This window comes from Octopus sinensis, linkage group LG24 (genome assembly GCF_006345805.1).
Source record: "Octopus sinensis linkage group LG24, ASM634580v1, whole genome shotgun sequence".
Lineage (NCBI taxonomy): Eukaryota > Metazoa > Mollusca > Cephalopoda > Octopoda > Octopodidae > Octopus > Octopus sinensis.
In genome coordinates this window covers 21,284,129-21,306,380 of record NC_043020.1, presented here as the reverse complement: position 1 = coordinate 21,306,380, position 22,252 = coordinate 21,284,129, and the positions used below count along the sequence as shown (strand labels likewise).

At 39.3% G+C, this 22,252-nt stretch overlaps 1 protein-coding gene across 1 annotated transcript in view; it reads left to right on the top strand.

Annotated features, from left to right (window-relative positions):
• LOC115223763 (trafficking protein particle complex subunit 9) overlaps window positions 1-22,252 on the top strand; it is a 171,557-nt gene that overhangs the window by 126,834 nt on the left and 22,471 nt on the right. Inside the window, exons 18-20 of the mRNA XM_029794414.2 lie at window positions 133-197; window positions 18,280-18,422; window positions 20,745-20,855. Coding sequence (XP_029650274.1) covers window positions 133-197; window positions 18,280-18,422; window positions 20,745-20,855 — 319 coding nt within the window. The remainder of the gene's footprint in view (window positions 1-132; window positions 198-18,279; window positions 18,423-20,744; window positions 20,856-22,252) is intronic.

Genomic DNA, 22,252 nt, shown 5'->3' with positions numbered 1-22,252 from the left:
ATCAGGTTTCAATTGCTGGCTGTAAATATCTCCATTCACTTACATAGTTGGTTCTCCTCAGAAAGGCAACTACCCTGAATTTCATCAGCCATCTGTTTCTGTATTGACTTCTTCCCACTTTCTATTTTTCAGCATCCAGCTTCACCCCAACACATTCCAACACGGCCACTTCCAAGAGTAGTACTGCTCCAAAGAAGGTAAATGTTCTTCTTATTCATGTTGCTGTTGTTGTTACACTGACTGTCAACATTGTTATTGTCATAGTTACCATGGTGATTGTTGCTGTATGTAATACGATTTTTGATTGTTGTCATAGTTGTTGCTGCTATGGCAACTGTTGTGATAAACATTACTGCAGTTATAATGTGTTGTGCTGAGTGCACCTGAGCACTATGTTAAGGGTACACAAAGGTCTATAGAATACTCAGCCACAGGGAATTGATCAAACAACAGAAACACTCATAAATCAATGAGTGAATTCTTCATACATAAATAATATTACATATAGACCCAAGCATGAGTGTGAGGTTAAAAAGGTTGTTTCTCAGGCACATAGTTTCAGGTTCAATTCTATTGTGCAGAACCTTGGGCAAGTGTTTTCTTCTATAACCTAAGACCAATCAAACTCTTGTGAGTGGATTTGGTAAACAGAGAGACTAAGAAAAGTTTACCATATGTCTATCATATAAATATAGCCATCCTTGTTAGCCATGCGGATGACACAAAAATCTCTCAGATACAGAACCCAGAAAATATTGTGCTCCTGCAACAAGAATTGGATGCAATATACAGATGAGCTGAGGACAATAACATGCAGTTTGATGCTGAAAAATTCCAAACTCTGCTCTACCAGGACACAAGCCTGAATGAAATGCAGACAGAATACCCTGGCCTAGGAGAGATTGCAATCTATGAAACAAAATCAGTGCATCACCTGGACATTGACATGAGTAATGATGCATCTTTCAAGATGCAGATTACTAAGTTGATAATAAAAAGCAGACAGCTAGCAATTGGATCCTGTGAACTTTCAGAATGTCTCATTCTGAACAGGAAATCATGATGATCCTTTGGATGTCATATGTCCTGAGTCACTCCCAACTATGGTCACCACACAGTACAAAATGATGCTAGTGTGTGAACAGCTATACTACATGGTAGTGAAACATGGGCTATTAATGCAGAGGACATGTGGAGACCAGAGAGAAATGAAAGGCTGAAAAAGTTACGACTCTACTTTGAACAAAGTGGGAAAAACTTTTGCCATGATGTAATCACCTATGAAGTACAGATGCAAGGATGCATTGAAACAATATTAGTGTTTTGAATAAAGAATCTCATTAATTGCATTTTCTGTCATTTATTTGTCTATATTTGTATGTATGTGTGTGTAAAAACAAATATATTTAAATTCAGTCTTTCCTTGGCTCTGTGAATCATCATATATAAAAAAAATTACACTATTGAGATTCTTGCCCACAAACAATGGATTTTTATAATTTTATTATGGGTAAGAATTGAAACAATTGTATGTAATTTATATTTCTTATTTATCATATTTTTTTATATTATTATAAGAATATAACATAAGGAAGGAATTACAACCGTGTTTCGTGGTCTGCTACCACAACAGCTCCTTTATAGGATCCAGTTAGCTCAAGACTTCATCAGGAGGAACCACGTCCGGTTTTGGCCCCTACTCCTCTACCGTTTTCACGTGGTGGAGCCCCCACTTTCAGAGGTGTCTTCAGCTCTGGTATTGGGTACATGTCTTCTTCCTTCTTTCTTCTGTCCCCTGGCCTCTTCGACGTAGCATCAGCGAATGTCAGCCGGTGACTTCCTTTAAATACCTGCCACTAGGCTCCAGCAGGCAGCCCCAGCAAGTTGTCATGTGACACTGTCTCAACTTTAACTGACCAGTGAAGGCACGTAGTCTTAGCCCATGCATTCTCTAAACGACCATCCCCTGTCAGTCAGTGAAGTTAATTCAGTGTCAGCTTGTCTCACCTAGTGATGTTATGACTTTCAAGCCATTTTTGGTCTTCCCGCTTCAGCCATATATAGAAGCTGGCTTTTTCGACTGCCTCCTGTACTCTCCTTATTAGTTTTCACAGCTCGGAGCTAGAAAAAAACAAATCTTCTTTTGAAAAGCGTTGTCATTTTCCTTTCAATGAAGCCTCTAGCCCCCACTGCCAGGTGGTAATACTCGACATTCCATCCCTGTTCTCTGCACTCTTCGATTAGTTTTTCGTACCTCTTCTCTTTTCGTTCCTCTGCATTGCTGATGTTCTCTTCCCATGGTACTGTCAGTTCTAGCAAAATTCCTATTCTCCGTTCTCTGTTCCATAGGACTAAATCTGGTCTTTTTGTCGTTTTTATTAGTGGAAATATTATTTGTCTTTCCAAATCTGTGGCCACCTCCCAGTATCCCTTCCGTCTTTCATCTATCTTGTATATTTTACTTGTAGGCCTGGTTTTATATCCTTTTCCCTCCTTGTGAAAGTATACTTTCCTGCGCTTTTCTACTTTTGGGTACTCTCCCCTATTGTACCTCTCGATCTTCTCCTTGAGTGCTGCGCTTATGACGTTGAGGACTTGATTATGCCGCCATGTATATTTCTAGTGCTAGTCTGCAGTTTGACAGAACATGTCTAACTATCGCTTTCTCTCCGCATCTACACTCATCAGTTGTTTTTATGTTCCACCGGACTAAGTTCGCCGGTGAGGGTAGAATGTCGAAGATAGACTTGATCAGGTAGGACGTTCTTGCTTGTTCCCAAGCCCAAAGTTCCATCCATGATATTCTGTGGCTGATCACATATTCCTCCCATCTCACACACTGTCCCTGTTGACTACATTGCACCAAATGTACATTTCGCCTTTCTTCTTCCTCCTTTCTCACTTCGTATTACCACTGCCTCTTTCATCTCTTTTATACTGCTCTTGCAAAATGGCCTGAAGTTGTGCAACCCTAGGCCCGCTCTTGCTTCTTGCATCGCTCCAACCATATCTGCGTGCCTTAGTTTTCCGATTGCCCTGTTTACTGCCTCTTCCGCCTTCCATTTCCTCCCTGTTCTTACTTTTGGAGGGTTTTCCCGGATGCTCTGATCTTTTGAATACCTTAGCATCATTACTGTCCTTGCCTTTCCTGCCTTACATTCTTCAGCAATTGATATTATCGGTAGTTGCAGCATGGGTTTTCCATATAGTGCAGTTGTAATCAGTGGTTTTGGAAGACCAAGCCATTTTCTGATAAACACACTGCATCTTTGTTCCATCCTTTCTACTCTGCTCAAATTTATTTTGTACACTTGTAACGGCCACATTATCCTTGGGTACAGTCCAAATTGCCGTATCCAACATTTGAATTTCCCCAGTAATGTCATTCTGTCAATTGCCTTTAGTCCTTGTTCCACTAAATTGTGTGTTTCTTTGCTTTGCTTCTTATCATTTAGTAAATCTCCGTACCATCTGCTGAGACTTTTTACTGGTTGTTCTTTCACCGTTGGTATGTCTTCACCTCCTAGCCTGAATTTCACTTCTTGCATTCCTTTCACAAAAGCCACGCTTTTGAATTTTGAATTAGCAATTGCTATGTATATCTCCACTTTCTATTCATTTTTATAAATTTAATATGTACCCATGTAATTTGTAAGGTTTTCTCTGCAAAATTCAGTATTTAACAGTGGAGCCAGTGAAAGATTGGCTGTCTTTATCCCTATTTTCCTTGGATTTAATTATGTGTGTGTACGTATGTGTGTGTATGTATATGTATGTGTGTGTATATGTATGTATATATGTGTGTATGTATATATGTATGTGTGTATGTGTATGTATATATGTGTGTATGTATATATGTATGTGTGTGTGTGTGTATGCATATATGTATATCGTCATCATCATCATTCTTTAATGTCTGTCTTCCATGCATTCATGAGTAAGATGGTTGACAGGAACTGACCAGGATGAAGACTACACCAGGCTGCTGTGTCTGTCTTGGCAGGATTTTTACAGCTGGATGCCCTTCCTAACACCAACCACTCCACAGAGTGGATCAGTGATTTTTACTTGGCACTAGCACAGGACGGTTAGTTTTGGCATGATTTTTATAGATGGATACCCTTCCAAATGCCAACCACTTTAGAGTGTTGATTGGATAATTTTTACATGACACCAGTACTGGCAGGGTCACCAAGTAACTCAGAAGATTAGAAATTTTGAGAGGGGCAGGGGAACTTGTGTCAGAGGATCAAAGGTTAGAGTGTAACTGAGAGACAGAGAAGCAGAAACAGATGTCTTGCTATAAAGGAGGGGGCATTGGAGGAGGTGATCTGGTGTCATGATGATGAAAGGTTAGAGCATGACAGAAATAGAGAGACAGAAACAGGTCTCTTGCTATAGAGGAGGTACATGGTTACTCAGCAAGAGAGAGAGATGGGAAAGAGGAGAGAAGACAGAAACAGGTGTAAAGGAGATACTTGATTACCTAATCAGAGGGAAAAGCAAGAGAAGGAGAGAGAGAGAGAGTGGGAAACAACAAAGTGCAAGAGAGAGCAGGAGAGAGATGGTGGTGAAGTGCCAGGGTATACTCACAAGCAACAAGGAAGAAAGATCCCCTGATATACATGGGCAGATATTGCCAAGAAGGTGCAAGTAGGGAGTGAGAATTGCAGTGACTGTTGAAAACCTGGGTATAAAAATGGGGTGGGGGAAAGCAGCGATACAGTGAACAGGGTAGGGAAGGAGAGTGGGACACAATCGTGGTTTCGAAGAGGAAATGTGAGGAAGAGAAAGATGTAGTTTAGAAAAGGAGATGTGAAAATTTTGTTGTTACATGTGGGTGAGACACAACACTTCAAGCACTCAGTTTTGCTGACACGGGCAGGTCTTCTCTAGAACTTCATATCGCCCAACATCTCAGTCCATTGTGAACCCTGCATCTTAAGACTAGTCCTCACCACTTCATCCCATGTCTTCCTGGGTCTCCCTCTTCCACAGTTACCATCCACTTTCAGTACCAGGTATTTCTGTATACAGCTGTCTTTATTCATCACATGTCCAAACATCACATGCATCACATGTCCAAACCAACGCAGTCTCCCCTCCTGCATGCCACATTTAATCCCTTTTATGCCTAACTTTTCTCTCAACACAGTTGAGCTTTGTCAGTCATGCACATTGATGTTGCAAATCCAGCAGAGCATGCTACTTTCATTTCTCTCTGGTCTCCACATATCCTCTGCATTAATAGCCCATGTTTCACTACCATGTAGTATAGCTGTTCACACACTAACATCATACAATCTACCTTTCACTCTGAGAGAGAGTCCTTTTGTTGCCAACAGAGGTAATAGTTCTCTCAACTTCCTTCATCCTATTTTTACTCTAGAAACAATACTTTCAGAGCATCCACCATTACTAATTTGGTCACCTAAGTAGTAGAAACTATTATCTCAAGAGAGCCACCTGAGCATTTGCTCTTAGTTCTTATTGTTCCTGTACATCTGCCACATATAAAAGCGACCTTATCTGTTAACCTACCTGTGATTCTGCTGCATCTCTTATGCATCTATAGCTTACACTTGGTGCAGCAAATGAAATTACTTCCCACTCCTTTCCTCCATAGTATATATATATGTGTGTGTGTGTATATATATATATATACTTTATTTAAAGCATATTTAAATAAGCATATTTATTTAAAGCATATTTAAATAAAGCATATTACTCTACCACTGGTATTTGAGTATTCTTTTTTCCACCTTGTTTCACATTTATGTGTTTACTCCGGTATATATATATATATATATATGTATAGTTCAAATTTACAGAAAACAAAAGACAAAAACAGGTGAGGGAACAACAAGCAGGTGTATTTGTTTGATGCTTGGGAAGAATGGAAAAGTCTTTGATGTTTCAAGCCTATGCTCTTTGAAAGGAATGGAGAGAGAATGAAAACAAATGTGTTGGGATTGACGGTTCAGCATGATGAAATGACCAGAGTATGTATAGTAATGTTTATTGCCACTTAAATATGGTTGTTCCATAGGCACCAACATGACTGTACTTCAGCTGGTTATTTGATGCAGTCTGCACCTGATATATTTTGCAAACAGGGTGTGAACCCCTACCATCTTTTAGCCACAAGACCACCAGACCATACGGCTTCCACCTCTTTGTGGGCATCTCTGGTGGTGGATACTCATCCACTAGAGTTATGTTGTTCCATAGGAACCAGTGTTACTGCTCTTTATAACGCCAGGAGGACACCTCCTCCTGCTGGTTATTCAATGCAATCTGCACCTGATATATATTGCAAGCAGGGAAGTGAACTCCTACCGTCTTTTAGCCATGAGACTATCAAACCACACAGTTTTGACCTCTTTGTGGTCATCCTCATTAATTCTAACTAGCTAATTTGCTTGTTGCAGGATCAATGTCTGTGTGTCTCTTGATTTCTTATGTGTCTTGGTATGATGTTAAAGGGAACAAGGCCAGTTGAAGCAAAGCAGTTCTGTCTGAGTGTTGTGATGCAATACAAACATGACTTTTGTAGAGGATGGATAGCACAGGGACAAAGGCTCGGGTGAATCTTAAAGTGGATGCCAACATCAGTTGGGCAGTGCTATTGGAATATTTTCCATATCATGCAAATGATATAGAGTTTACAGCAACACTGAAGGGAATAAAGACTGAGATGATCTGTCATGCTGTCTATTTTCCTTGTGATTGATCTCTGGAGTGCTTCAATTTTTATAATCTTTTGTTTCATGTAAGAAGACCACAGCGGATAACAGTATTCAAGGTGAGGATGAGCAAAAGTGGAGAAGAGAAGGATTATGATAGAAGCATTTCTAGACTGAAAAGTCCTGAGGATCCAGGAGTATGTCCTGTGGTCCATGTTGATGTTTCTGTGGGCACTCTAGCTTAAGTTGTTGTTGGCAGTTACTCCAAGGTCCTGTGTGTTGTATGATGCAATAAGGTTTTTGCCTGAGGGAAGAGTGTATGGTAGCTTATGTGCAACCTCTTTACCAAAGTGGATGAATTCAAATTTATTTTCATTTAGTTGCATATTATGTTTTTCTGTCCATCAGATAACAGCAAGGCAATAAAGATCTGATTGGAGATGAGTATGGTCACTTGCCCTGTCAAAGACTTTCAGAAGCTTGGAGTCATCTGCAAAAATTCTCATGTTTCTGTGTTTGATGATAAAGAGTGGGTCCAAGACAGAGCTTTATAGAACTGTTTCCAAGCATGATCAAACACCATCTATCACTACATATTGGGTTGTGTTCACCAGAAAACATTCAATCCACTTTAACAGTTTCCCTCAGACTCCATTGTTCAATAGCTTCTTTAACAGAATGCAATGGCCAACCTTGCCAAAGGCCTTGCTGAAGTCCAAGTAGATGACATCTGCATTACAGCCCTCACCCAGAGCCTTTAGGATGTCATCAAAATGATGCATGGAGCTGTGTTAGGCAGTCCTTGTCGCTGTGGAAACCATACTGGTTGGGAGTAATTAGGCTGTTACTTTCTAGGAAGTGAGCAGAATTCTCACCACTCTCTCAAATAATGATATGGGAGGTAAGTGAGATTGGGTAGTATTTCACTGCCAGCAATTTGTTGCCTTTTTAAAAACTGGGATAGTCAACTCTGATAGGAAATTTTCAGGTGTGTGGCCAGTGTCCAGTGATTTCTTCTAAAGAATTACTGAAGGGAATGCCAGTTGATGACAGCACTCTTCAGCAGCTGAGTTGTCTGTAATTTTTTTAATAGCTGCTATGATATCCAAGGCATCAAATGATATATTGGATAGGGCGTGCTGGGGATTTGTTTCACCAATTCTGTCAGGATTAACTAAGTTTGGATTACTGAAAGTGGAGTAGTCTTGCTTCTGTAGAATCTTGACCATGTCTTCTGTACCACTATGCAGAGTACCATCTTCATCTATCAGAGGTCCAATAGATGATACAGTGACCTTATGCTTTGTGGCAAATGCAAAGAACAATTTGGGATTGACTTTTATTTTCTCAATGACCCACTTTTCTTCTGCAATTCTTTAAATATCAATGATAGTTTTCATGCAGTTTTGGAGATAAGGTTTCTTTGACTCTAGTAAAGCTATATCTGGTAAGTGAGGGTATTGCAGCAGGCAATATTTTAGGTGGTAGATTTTCAATTAATCCTTTTTATTTTCCTTATAAGTGCTTTTCTTTTCCATGGGAGCATGTGTTTTTTTTTTTGTGCTCATTGATTGTTGTAAAGTGTGGTGTGAATGAAGTCCACAAATAACTGCCAGGATATGATGCTGCATGGAGTGAGAGAGTGAGTGAAAAACCAGTCTGTGTGGATAATTGCCTTCCAGTTAGCATTGTATAGATCCATGAGGTTAGCAGGGTGTGCTGGGGCAAGATTGTACTATGTTGCTTTTGGCTGCCAGAATCTCAAGCTACAAATAATCATACTGTGATGAGATAGGAGAGTTTTTCTACTATAATATTATGGATAGTGTTAGCATAGTTACTAAACACTAAGTCCTATGTGTTTTTATCACGCGGTCCTGAAGTTCGACATGCACACAACTTTTTCTACGCCCATGACTACTTCGCTGCCACGTAGAGTCTTCTCTGCAATCAATCTTGAAATTCTAACCAAGGCTTCCGTGCTTCTGGACTGGCAATCCCTGATGACGATGTCCTCAGTTGACGAACTATGGTCGTCCCTCAAAGCAAAAGTAATCTGGTTGACTGACCAAGCAGTTCCCGTTGGGCTTCCCAAGAAGAAGAAACACAAGCCCTGGGTGACGAAGAAGGTTAAACGAGAACTTTGACTCAGAGATATTGCTTGGGCTGAATTAAAAAATCTAGATTCGACTGCAGATTTTGAGGTGTACAAAACTCAACGAGACCGAGCCATGAAAATTGAAAAGGAAGAACGCTTCAGATATGAATACAGAATCGCGGCAAACGCCAGTCGCAATCCAAAAACCTTCTTTGCCCATGTCCAATGGAATTCCCGCTTGAACAACCAAATTGCAACGTTGGTAGACTCAACAGGCATATCGATTGAGGACCCCTATCAGCAGAGTCAGTTATTTGCCGAGGCTTTTTCAACAATTTTCAAACAAGATGATGGTCGTGAACCCCCTCCATTTGAACCCCCTCCTAGATTGGTCATCACTCAGGACGAAGTCGAACGCGTTATTCAAGGCCTCGATGTCAACAAGGGTCACGGCCCTGACGGCATACATCCACAGGTTATCAAAGCGTTGGCTCCGGTCATCTGTGAACCTTTAACACTTCTATTCAATATGTCATTGGCGACGGGTGTTATACCTGTGGACTGGAGAACAGCGATAATCTGCCCAATTTTCAAGAAAGGGAGCTGCGAAGACCTGCTTAACTACTGACCGGTTTCCCTTACTTCAATAATCAGCAAGATGTTCAAAACCATCCTTAAGAAAAGTATGTTGCTCCACCTCCAAAACACAGCCTCTATCTCTGATTCCCAACACGGCTTTGTGCCGAAGAGATCATGCTTGACCAACTTACTGGTAATGGAAGATTGGTGACGCGTATCCTGGATGATGGTGATGCTGTTGACATCGTTTTATTGGACTTTGCTAAAGCTTTTGACTCGGTTAACCACCGCCTATTACTTGTCAAGCTTCAAGCATATAGTTTCCATCTGGATATTGTACAATGGGTTGGTGCCTTCCTCTCAGATCGCTCCTTCCAAGTCCAAGTTAATGGTTCACTGTCCGACGTCTCCACTGCGAGCAGTGGCGTGCCTCAAGGTTCAATGCTTGGGCCCTTATTGTTTTTAGTCTTCATAAATGACTCGCCCGACGACCTCATGCAACACACTCTTCTATTTGCCGATGATGTCAAACTGGTCGCTCCTCGCGGTGATATAGATGATCTTCAACGATGCCTCCACCAAGTTTGGAGATGGTCTAACGAATGGGACCTGTGTCTGAATGTGTCAAAGTGCTGTCATCTGCCTGTTGGCTCTTCTCCTGCAACTCAACTTGATTTCGAGCCGGGTCGTCTGCTGCTGGAGAGGACCGACCAGGTAAAGGACCTGGGTATCTTGGTGGATTCTTCCTTTTCACCTTCAGCCCAGTGCATCCATGCTGCCAACAAAGCACGCGGAGTTCTGTTTTTGATTCGATGGTCATTCGGAATGCTCACAGCAGCCATATTCCTACCGCTCTATGTCACGCTGGTGAGACCCATATTGGAGTACGGGATTCAAGCCTCTTCTCCTTATCTCTTCAAAGACATACATCATCTCGAAAGAGTCCAGAAGCTGGCTACCCACATAGTTCTTGGTCTCAAGCATTTGTCTTATGAAGAAAGGCTGAAGACGCTCGACCTTTATTCTCTAGAAAAACGACAACGCCATGGTGATCTTATTCTTGCTCACATCATAAGCAGAAAGTGTAACCTCTCGAAAGAGCTGTTCTTCACTCCTGCTCCAGAGCGTCGGCTGCAGGGTCACTCCGAAAAGCTCTATCTGCGACAATTTCATCTCAATCGAAGGAGAGGGGCTTTCTCCATCTGGGTTGCGGATCCATGGAATAAGCTGCCGGACGAGATAGTGAAGATGCCGACAACAACTCGGTTCAAAGTCTCTCTTGACCAGAAATGGCCTGAACTCTTTGCATGAACACCCTCCCTGTACATAACTCCATGTCCTCCTACAGCCAAAAAATTAACTTAACTTATAGAATCTTATTAGCACAAGCACAAGTTGGGACTGGTAAAATTTGCTCAGGAATTCAAAAAGTAATTCCTCTGCTGCTCTCTCTGGGATTGAAATGCGTACACTTGTCTTCAAGGTGTGAGTAGACCAGTCAACACAGGAAAGATCAAAGTCACTCGTTATTAAAACATTATCAGATTGGTACTGTTCAATGAAAGACTTAATATTCATGAGGCAATCTTTGAAATACATTAGTGGTGCTTGGGGTGACCTGTGGAACCTGCTAAATCATTAGTTTTATTATACACAGACACTGATTCACAGTGAAGAATGAGATGTGTATCTGCCCTAAATGAGTTGTGTAGGAAAATAGCAACTCCTTCCTTTCTTCTACCAGTGCGGTTTGCACAAATGATTGTATAATTCCTCATCTTTATTTCACTCCAAGTGAGAGTTGTTAAAGTGAGTCTTAGTAAGAATGAAGAAAGGAATGTGATAAGGGTGGCTTGAAACCCAATCTTGGATGAACTGAATCTTCCAGCTTTTTAAACTGAAGGATGGATTGATGCTTGCGCATTTAACAAAAATGTTGAGACTGGAGTAGTGCTCAAAAGAAACTAATGGCTTATTGTCAGCAAGGAGGGCAATTTTTGCACTGAGATAATGACAGGAGCTCTGTGATGGCCTATATACTTTTCTGGATTTCATTTGCTAGATAAAAAGAAGGGAAAGTTTGGTGGCTGAAGTTGTAGCTGACAGTTTTGTCGGTTGTTTGACTTGTTTGTGTTCCTACTGGATGTTCTCCAGTTTCCTGAGTTGGTAGAGAAATTCCTTCCAGGGCTGTTGTTTTTGTTTTGGTTTTTGTTTATGTTCTCACTAGGTGTCTCAGTACTATAAACTGCAGGAAAAGGAGATGCAAGCATTGGCATATTACCTGGGATTTAGTGCCTCACTCCACACTGCATAACTTCAGTCCAGTTGTACTGTATGTTACTGTACAATGTCATGTTTTCCAGCACATTGGATGGAGGATGAGGCTGACTCTGTGACCTCTCCTTTTTGACATCAGTTTGTAAGTCATTCTTGTTTACTGTAATTACTTCTGTATTTTTAGTTTCCCCCATAAAGAAAACAGCTGACTTTGGAAGATCCTTCTGTATTTTGCTCAGAGGACTCACACATAGGTCCATTTATTTTGAAGTTCATGTTGTCATTTGTGTTGTCACTATTATCCATGCCACTGCTACTTTTGTTGTTTTACTCTGCTATATTTGTTGTTGCAGTGTTACTGGTGTTGGTAGTGGAAGAGTCAGTGTTCCTGTTACTACTATCATTGCTTTTTGTTGTCATTATTTCCTCCTGCTGAACCTGTGATGACTGTGGTGGCATTGAAACTTTTAGCACGGGAAATTTATCTTGCACTTTTTCCTGTACTGATTTGTCGTTGTTGGTGGTGGTGATGGTTGTTTTGTTGTCTGTAGTGGTAATATTGGTGGTGGTGGTGGTTGCGTAGGTGTTACTCACATTTGATTTCTGGTTGTTATCAACAGAAATTTGCATGTGGATTTTTGTTTGCACTTCTCTATTTTGTAAAAGGCATTGATGGGTGGGGTGGGGGTGGGGCTCACCTTTATTTTTTTTGTTAGGATTTTGATGGGTATAATTTGAAAATGAAATTGCTATATTTTGGCCCAAGGCCTAAATATTATGGGGCTGTCTTTTCAGTGGGCTGTCTATGGTGCTCTGTTTACAGTTTGTAGAAAAAACAAGTAAAAGTCAACAAAAGTTATGGAGCAAAACTATATGTAACAACTTGAGATACCAATAATGATGGTCAGTGCTGTTGATTTTGATGTATGAGTGTTTGAAGGGGAAGATTTAAAGAAAAAAGTAAGAAAAAGAGAAAATAACTTTTAAAAATAAAAGCTGCGTCTATTTGCGATGGTTGCATGAATGTAATTTGAGTCCTGGTATGGATTTTGTTATGAAGTCACAATAGGGACACTGATGATTTTGATTTTGTCTGGGATTGGACAAGTGTGTCTGTTGATTGCAGGATATAATCCTTTTATTATTCTGTTTCTTTAACTCAAATTGTTTTGATGCATCATGATATATTTTATGTCATGCAGATCAATCTAGGCAATGACTTCCCCAAGATGTCAAGTTAAGTTGTAGAGACTTTAGTGATTGCTTAAACTTATCTTTATACCCAAGGACAGGTCTTCCTTTACCATGGTATACCTCTACTTGTTTGCCATACAAAAGAACTTTTGGAATGTGGTCATCTTTCATTCGAACAACATGTCCTATCCATCTGCACTGAATTCTCAGTAGCATACTTTAGAAACTGGAGATATCACATTTTTCTAAGATTTTAACATTTGATATCTCATCTTGCCATTTTATGTTGCAGATATTTAGCAGCACATGTGAAAGATTTCAAGTTTCTTTATATGTCTAGTAGGGAGTTCATGATTTTGCATGTATACAAAATTTATATACACTTATTTTAGTTTTCAGACTGACACTGTTCATCCCACAAATAATAGTAAAGTTTTCCAAAAGCATTTGTAGCCTTAGGTGTTCTAACATTGATTTCATTATCAAAAATACTTAAAGTTTACTGTGCTTCTAAGATATTAAATGACCTGACCCATTTGAGTGGCTTGTCAATCATTATGTTTGAAGGATGAAAGGCTAAGTCAACCTTGCTGGAATTTGAATTGAGAACATAGCGACAAGAGAAATACCGCTAAGCATTTTGTCCAGCATGCTAACAATTCTGCCAGCTCACCACCTTATATATAATAATAATGATTTCAAATTTTGGCACAAGGCCACCAAATTCAGGTGAGGGATAAGTTGATTACATTGACCTCAATATTCAACTAGTACTTATTTTATCAACTCTGAAAGGATAAAAGACAAAGTCAACCTTGGTAACATTTCAACTCAGGATGTAAAGATAGACAAAAATGCTGCAAAGCATTTTACCTGGCATACTAATAATTCTGCCAGCTCACCGCCTTAATAATAATAATAATAATAATAATAATAATAATAATGGTTTCAAATTTTGCCACAAGGGCAGCAATTTGGGGGGAAAGGGATAGTCAATTAATCGATCCTAGTGCAAAACTGGTGCTTATTTTAACGACCCCAAAAGAATGAAAGGCAAAGCTGAACTTAGTAGAATTTGAATGCAGAATGTAATGGCAGACAGAATACTGCTAGGCATTTTGCCCAGTGTGCTAATGATTCTGGCATCTTGCTGCCTTAATAGTAATAATAATAATGAAGACAGATACAGAGGACTGGTGGCTATGGATGAAGAGGAGTGACCTGAAGATAGAGACAGAAGCAATCATATGAGCAGCCTAAGATTAAGCATCAAGGACCAACTATATGAAGTGTAGAATAGACAACACTACCAATAATAACAAATGTAGAATGTGTGGTGAGAGGGGGTGAAACGGTATGGCACATCGTTAGCAAATGCCCAAAATTGGTTCAACATGAATACAAAAGATGTCATGACAATGTGGCAAGAACGATCCATTGGGAGCCTACAAAGAGCAAAGACGTGGTATGAGAAAACCCCACAAGGAGTCACCGTAAACAAGAATTGCAAAATTCTATGGGATACAATGATTCAGTGTGATCACCTGACTAGACATCAGAAACTGGACATTGTTGTGGGAAATAAAAAAGAAAAAAACATGTATGATAATCGATATAGCATGCCCAGGTGACAACAGGATCAGTGTGAAAGAAGAAGGAAAAATAAACAACTGTGACAATTTGAAATGGGAAATACGAAGGTTGTGGTCGCTGAAGAGAGTGTAGACATGATACAAATAGTAATTGGTGCACTTGGAAGTATCAGCACTCAACTACCAGCATGGCTGAAAAAGATTGGTGCAAATGTGGAGGTAGAACACCTATAAAAATCAGCATGGCTTGGAACTGTCAGAATTTTTCACAGGGTTCTTGAAGAATTACCAGTAAACAAATGTCACCTTAGTCTGCTGGCTATTGACAGCTGACACTTTCCATCATACCCAGCAAAATAAGCTGCGAGTTTTCATATAATAATAATATTTTGAAGGTAGTTGCATGATTCGTTGTACATAATATTTTCTCATCACTGTTGGAGGTGCTCTCTCTTTCTCTGTCTCTCCCCCTCTCTCTCTCTTTCTCTGTCTCCCTCTCTCTTTCTCTCTCTCTCTCTCTCTCTCTCTCACACACACACACACTTCAGAATGGTGCAGTGACTTACAATATCCCAATATCATTTTTCTGTTTTAGCTTGGTTCTATCACCACTGCTTGGACTAATACTTTCAAATGCAGTAATTTTGAGTCTGGTTACATCATATCTTTTATAAATATTTTTAATTTCTTTTTTTCTCTTCCTCATCAATGTGAGTGACTTGCATGCATGTCTTTACAGATACATTTTCATTCTTTTCTTCTTTTCCTCATCAACATTAGAATGTTGCCTGCATAGGTATATTTAACTCCATGACAATGGTCTTTTTTTATCAAGCAACTAGGTTGCATTGACGGTAATCATCTCAGCTGAGATCCGCAGTTAGTGCACGACAATGATTTGGCTTATATTTACATCATTCACTTTAGCCAGTTTATGGCAACAGTAATCATGCTGATTGAAGTCAACACTCAATGTGAGATAACACTCAGCAAATATTTATGTCAACTGCTTTAGTGCAAGTACTTTTTAATTACCTAAACTATATTCCTGTGCAGGGCACTCATGCAGTATTATTCCTGAATAAGATCACTTGACAGTACAAGTCAGATCAACTTCATGTATTTACAATTCAAAAATTGACTTTAGTGTGGTAGAGTTCAAAACAGGGTACCACACACAGTGGTATATTACATTGTGAACAATGGTATCTAGTTTCCTTTTTTGCTTTACATACTGTGCATCTCTTTGAAGCCTTTGTCTTCTTGGCAGTGGGGTGAAACAGTTGTGGAAAATGTCCACATCCCTTCACCAAGCCGTGAAGAGAGAGTCTGGCATGGGGACATCCACGCATTCTGTACTTTGGCAAGTCTGATGCTTCTATCATTTCACAGAACAATAGATTCCTGAATGTCAATCGCACGATTCCTGAATGTCAATCCATCCCCCACACTGCCAAATCAAACATAAGTTAACAACACACATGTCAATTATATACAAGAAAATGTTTTTTGTATCACTTCACAAATTTTCTCCCTGATTTGTGTGTCATCACCAGCTGATACTCAGTTTCATTATGACATTACTGTCCGCATCGTGTCCTTCATGCTTGCAGAAGGCATTGTGAATAACATGCAGACGTTTTTCTTGTCACACCTGACTAGACTGAGAACGCCACTATCAGCGCATTGGTATGCTGTTTTTATCTTGTGAAGATCAGGCAGCATAATTTTCCTGTGCATCCTCACAGTCCCACAGGCATTAGTCCTCTTTGCCTGCAGCTGCAGGAAGAAATCTGGACTGGAAAACCAATTGTCCACATAAATATTGTAACCTTTGTCAAACAAGTTTTCATTCAGCGACAACACTACATTAGTTGACACTAAAAGATCCAATCTGTCCTGACCAGTGTAAATTTTGTAATTCCATATATACCCACAGGCTCTGCCAGTTGACTGGCATACTTTATAAACCTTGATTCCAAACTGGGCAAGTTGTATTGTTTGAATAAGAGCCTTCCCTTGATTTTCCACAAACTTTTAGCTGTACAAATGTGTGTGGAGACATACACCATTCTGTAATTTTCAGCCACTTCATCAACAACAGGATGTATTTTGTGCAGCCTGTCATCCTGGTTCTCGCCTGAGTTGAAATGTACATTTCGAAGAAGCGCCAAAAATTGATCACGTGGCATCATTTTCAGAAAGAAATAGGTATTTCGCCTATTGCCCCGTTTTGGATTCCAATTCCAATATGATACCAGGCTCAGTTTCTTCACAATGCCCATCAGTATCAGCAGAGTAAGCAATTTTGATTTTGTCCCCAATGGTTGGAAACCAATCACTGCCATGCTCAGGTCTGGTTTTCAGTATAGTAGCATTGTTCTGTCTTCTATGTTTAAGGTTTGCCTTTGTGCCAAGCGTAACAGTAAACCCATGCCATTGGATGAAATTGTCTCTTGCTCGCCACACAATATTCTATTGTCCAGGGTCATACCTTTGATTCACTGAAAGATCATCATAGCTATCAGAATCATCTGAACTGGAACAAACAACTGGTGAGGTGGTGGAGCTTGGTGTAGCTTTGTGCGATGACTGTAAATTTGATGAAAAGGTCATGATGATGAAGTTGATGGAGCTGGAGTGGTAGAATTGGATGATGAAATTGACAGAACTGGAGTTGCAGGACCAGATACTCAGGATTGTAAATATTTACATGAAACATCTAATTGGCCTGAAAGGATAAAAAGCAAAGTCAACCTTGGTGGAATATGAATTCAACGTAAAGATGGAGGAAATGTCAGCATGCTAATGATTCTGCTATATTTCCACCTTAATAATGATAATAATAAACCTTTCTACAATAGGTGCAAGGAAATCTTATTTTGGTGGAGAAGAGTGGTTTAGTAACCAGCCTCAAAATTACATCGACCCCCCCCCCATACTCAGGTAGTACTTATTTTATCAACCCCAAAAGATGAAAGGCACAATTGATCTCAGGCGTGTTAGAAATAATAATAATAATAATAATGAAGGGGCATTTCAGGGACAATTTATAATTTGTGTTGGGGTTTACATAAAATAAAGTTAGAAGAAGAGGAGTGGAGAGATGAGACAAAAGTACCCTTAGTATACAAAATATGTAAATACATCAATAATGCAGTCCTCCTCATGTAAGAGAGCCTCTAACTCAAGCCAGTCAATGAGCCTCACAGATCCAGTATCACCTTAATCAAGGGCCCAAAACACTGAGAACAACACAAGGATGAAATACAAACAAAAATAAGGAAAAAATGAAATAATAATGACTTCCAACTTAGGTACAAGACTTTTAAATTTTGATTATAGCTGATTTAATCAACCCTAAAACTTGCTAGAAATAGTAGCAATATCTCCCTCAAACTGTACCCTAGCCTCTTGGTAAAATACAAACAACATATTAGAGGTCACTATATTGTGCCAACAGAGCAGTCATGATTGAAAAGTTTCTCATCATATGTCTACACCATTGGAATTAAACAGGGAATTCTACAGCTGCTTTATCTACTTGCTAGAAAAAGTTGTCGTATGTTCCTCAAACCATGCAGCCAGCCATTTTAAAATAAGGGACACAGTAACTTGTGGTCCTCTAAGTTGACAAATATCAACCCCTACCAAAATATTAGAGAAATATTCTACTCCCATTTTTTTTTTCATTAGTGAGGAAACAAAATAGAGTTTGCATCAAACTGATTATGACAACCCTCCACCACATCACCTCTTATAAGTTTCACCCTTAATTTTCCTTTTTTTTTTAATCTTCCTGTTACCTTTGCCTTAGATGCCACCTTACCATATTTCTTGGTTTTTGTTTCAGTCTATAGAAGCAACTGTGACAATAAGCTACAGTGGAGGTCCTGGTTATCGAGAGTCTTTCTGTCGCCAATGCGCTATCAGTCTGCACTTTGAGGTCTTACCCACTGTAACAGTACAACGATGGGATGTTGTGCCTGGTGGAAGGTAAGAGGCATTGATATATCTCATACTTTGACTTCACTGCACTATGTTGTTGCTGTTATTGTTGTTGTTATCATCATTACTCTGTTGTTGTGGTGGTTGTTTTGACAGCTAGCCTTCTCTCTTTATCTCTTTCTCTTAATCTCTCTCTTTCTCTTAATTTCTCTCTTTCTGTTAATTTCTATCTCACTTCCTAATTCTTTCTCTGTATCCTCCCTCTCTCTCTCTCTCTCTCTCTCTCTCTCTCTCATATTATATTGTGTGACCCTTTTTTCTTTCACTGGTTTAATTTAGAGAAAAGTGCTGGTCTCAGAGAGTATTTACAGGCTCTCTGAAACTAGTGAGATCAATACAGTTAATGTCCCTCTTAAATAAGTTAATGGTTGCAGGAAAAATCTAAGCAGAAGTGGAATTCCAAAATTTAACATTATGGGAAAGACTCTCTGGGAATAGTTGTTATTGCATGCTTAAAAGAGTGGGTAATGAGCACAATATAGTTGATGAAAGGGGGAGAGATGAGTAAGGCAGGAGTACATGAATTAAATGGCACTATAACAGTCATCCCTGAGGAGCAGAAGCCACATAGCTATAGTAGATAAGGCAGGATGTGTGTAGTCAAGAGGCTGGAATATGTAAGCAATTGTTCTTTGAATACTATCTAGGTTGTCTTTGTACGTAGCAGTACCCCTATCTTCCTGGATTTTGGAGCTGCATTTCATTTTGAATATCACCTGAAATTTGAAGAGTTAATAGTTGTTGGGGGCTGAAGAATTTTCTGATTCTGTAGCAGAAGATTAGTTTTAATGATGCAGCTTTTACTATATTGAAGATGTGCTTTCATTATGAGATACCTTCAGTAATGGCATTTGTTGTGATCTTAAGGTTCAAATTGTATGATGTCCATATTCATAGGGTAACTGAGATACACTATTACTTTTTGATATGTATAATTATTCTATTTTTGTGTTACTGAAGGAAACAAAATTAGCATGGCTCTATTAGAGAATGTCTTTTGAGGTCTTTGTTTATTGTCTCAATGTAGTTTTGGTGTGAGATATCTAGGTTGCAGGTGGATGACATGCAGGTGCAGATGGTTAGCAAAGAATGCATGTTAGTGGGCATTATTGGAAGTGGCAGCTAGTAGGTTATTGATGTACAGCAGTAAAAATATATTTGAGAAATTTTAGATAAAAGGATTGGCAGGTTCTATGTAGTGTAATTGTTAACATAGTACTCCAACAAGTGTGATATTTGTGGTTTTGGTCTTGTCAGTGAGTCTATTTTTCATTTTTACCTCTAAATGCTACTTTTAATACCTAAAATGATTAAATGTTAGACGTTGTGCACATGCATGAATGTGCATGCATGCACATACACACACACTCTCTCTCTCTCTCTCTCTCTCTCTCCTCTCTCTCTCTCTCTCTCTCTCTCTCAGCATATGTGTGTGTAGATGAATATTTGTTTATGAATGTCTGCATGTATATCATCACCTTTTTATACCCCATTTTCTTTGTGCCATTGGTTGGACACATCCCACATCTTGTTACTCATAACATTCCACATTATGTGAGACACAGCAACAGAGAAAAACGCTCAACCTTGTCGCACTGTATGGACTTGGTGTATTTTATGGTACTCTGATACTAGCAAGGTTGTTTGTGGTTAGGTTAAAGTATCCTTTTTAGTTTGTATCAGATCTTATATATGCACATGCACACACTCCCTCTTACACACAAACACAAATTCATATATCTTTATAAACTCACACACGTACAAATTCATCTGTATAGACACACACACATATGCACACAAGTACAAGTTCATATATCTATGTAATCTCATATGAGCATGTAGAGGAAAGATGAGTGACTGGAAGTGAGAAGAAGTGACATTACAAAGAGGAAATGACGTCACATCAAGAAGCAGTGAGTTCAAAACAACCCCTTTCTTATGGGTCTGTTGTGAGCAATGGATGTATGCTGGGAGCAATCGTAGAGTAGTAGTCCTTTCTGGCCAGAGGTTGGGGAGAGCTTACATATGGATACAACTGTGTGGTCCTATTGGTTTCCCAAGACCTGGCACTTGGAGGGATTGTCGCCAATTGCAACTCAAGGTAAGAGCAACCTTTATTTGTACCTTACAACAAAGCACATATACACAAAAATTCATATATCTGTATAGACTCACATATGCACATGTGCATACACACACACATGTGCACAGGTTCATGAGTTTATACACACTCACACACTCACATAAGTTCATATGTCTATACACATTTATATAGAGAGATTCACATGTATATTTCTGTTTGTTTTTTAGTTATGACCGTTGCTTCCTATTATTTGACTTACTGAATCAGTCAGGCCATCAAATTGAGGTACAGTACACTGATGGTGGACACATTATTATTGAGCCTTCACAGTGCAGAAGGTATGGTATACATAATGGTTTCAACCATCCACATTCTGAGTTCAAATCTCTCCAGGTCAACTTTATCTTTCATGCAGCTATTGTTACATGTTTTTATATTGTTGGAACATTTGAAAAGGCATGAATATCGCATACTCTCATGTTCTTCTATTTCCCCTCCCCCACTGACTCTGAGGCCTTACACTTATTAAAGCAAACTGTAAATCATATCAGTTGAACCTGGTGACATTTGAGTTCAAGACTAATTTTATCAATTCAAAATTTTTCAATCATTAATTGTAAACTGTTAATATTAATTAAACATGATAAAGGTAAAGATTTCTTAAATCATAACAGTAATAATATTTATTATAATGCCATTAATATCTAATAATGTTTATTTATGTCATTAATATGTAACAATGTTTATTGTAATGTCTTCAATATATAATAATGTCATTATTATATAGTAAAAATAGCAAAATTTGTACAGTCATTAGAATGTCAGATGGAATACCTTACTGTACATGTTTTGGCTCTCTGAGGTCAGAGCTCAAACCAAAACCAGATCAACTTTGCTTTTCATCCTTTTGGAGTCCATAAGTAAAGTACCAGTCAAGTATTGGGATTGATTCTCTCTCTCTCTTTCTCTTTCTCTCTCTCTCTCTCTCAACACACACACAGAATCAGCTATATTGCATTTTGAGTAGGGCCATGGGTGATGGTGACTTCCTTACTTCCAGAAATAGAGGACTGAGGAAAGTACTGGCAAACTCTTCTCATAGAAAATCTGTTAATTGTACCATCCAAGAGCAGCTGATGTGCAGTGCAGCTTGAAATATAAATCAAAAGAATATCTAATACTAGCAATGTTATTGGAGTAGCAGAATCTGTAGAGTAATGTTCAAAATGACTTGTGTTATGTCTCTTTACATTCAAAATTCAAACCTGATAAATTTCATTCACATCTGGGAAGACTTAACCTTTTGTAGCCCAGCACCACATTTTTTACTGAACTGTGTTTTACAAACATCCATGTGATTGGGTATTGCTGGCATTTTCTGTTTTGATTATTCATGGAGCAGAAATGTGACCCCTCTCAAAGATCCTGGCTAAGAGGATCGATAGCTTCGATAACAGAGCTCTAAGAACTGCTGAGAACATCAGATGATAACATCACATTTCCAACAAAGAACTGCACGCGCACACACATCAGCCTGCGGCCACCCACCTCATCGTTATCCATTGCTTGCGCTGGTATGGACATGTCCTCTGTCGCCCACTTAATCATCTTACCAGGGCTTTACTCTCATTTGTCACAGCAGCTAGGGGATGGAAGAGGCCTTATGGCAGGCTCCACACCAGATAGCTGGATGTAATTGGGGATGATCTTCAGAGGCTCCACATCCACCTTGGGG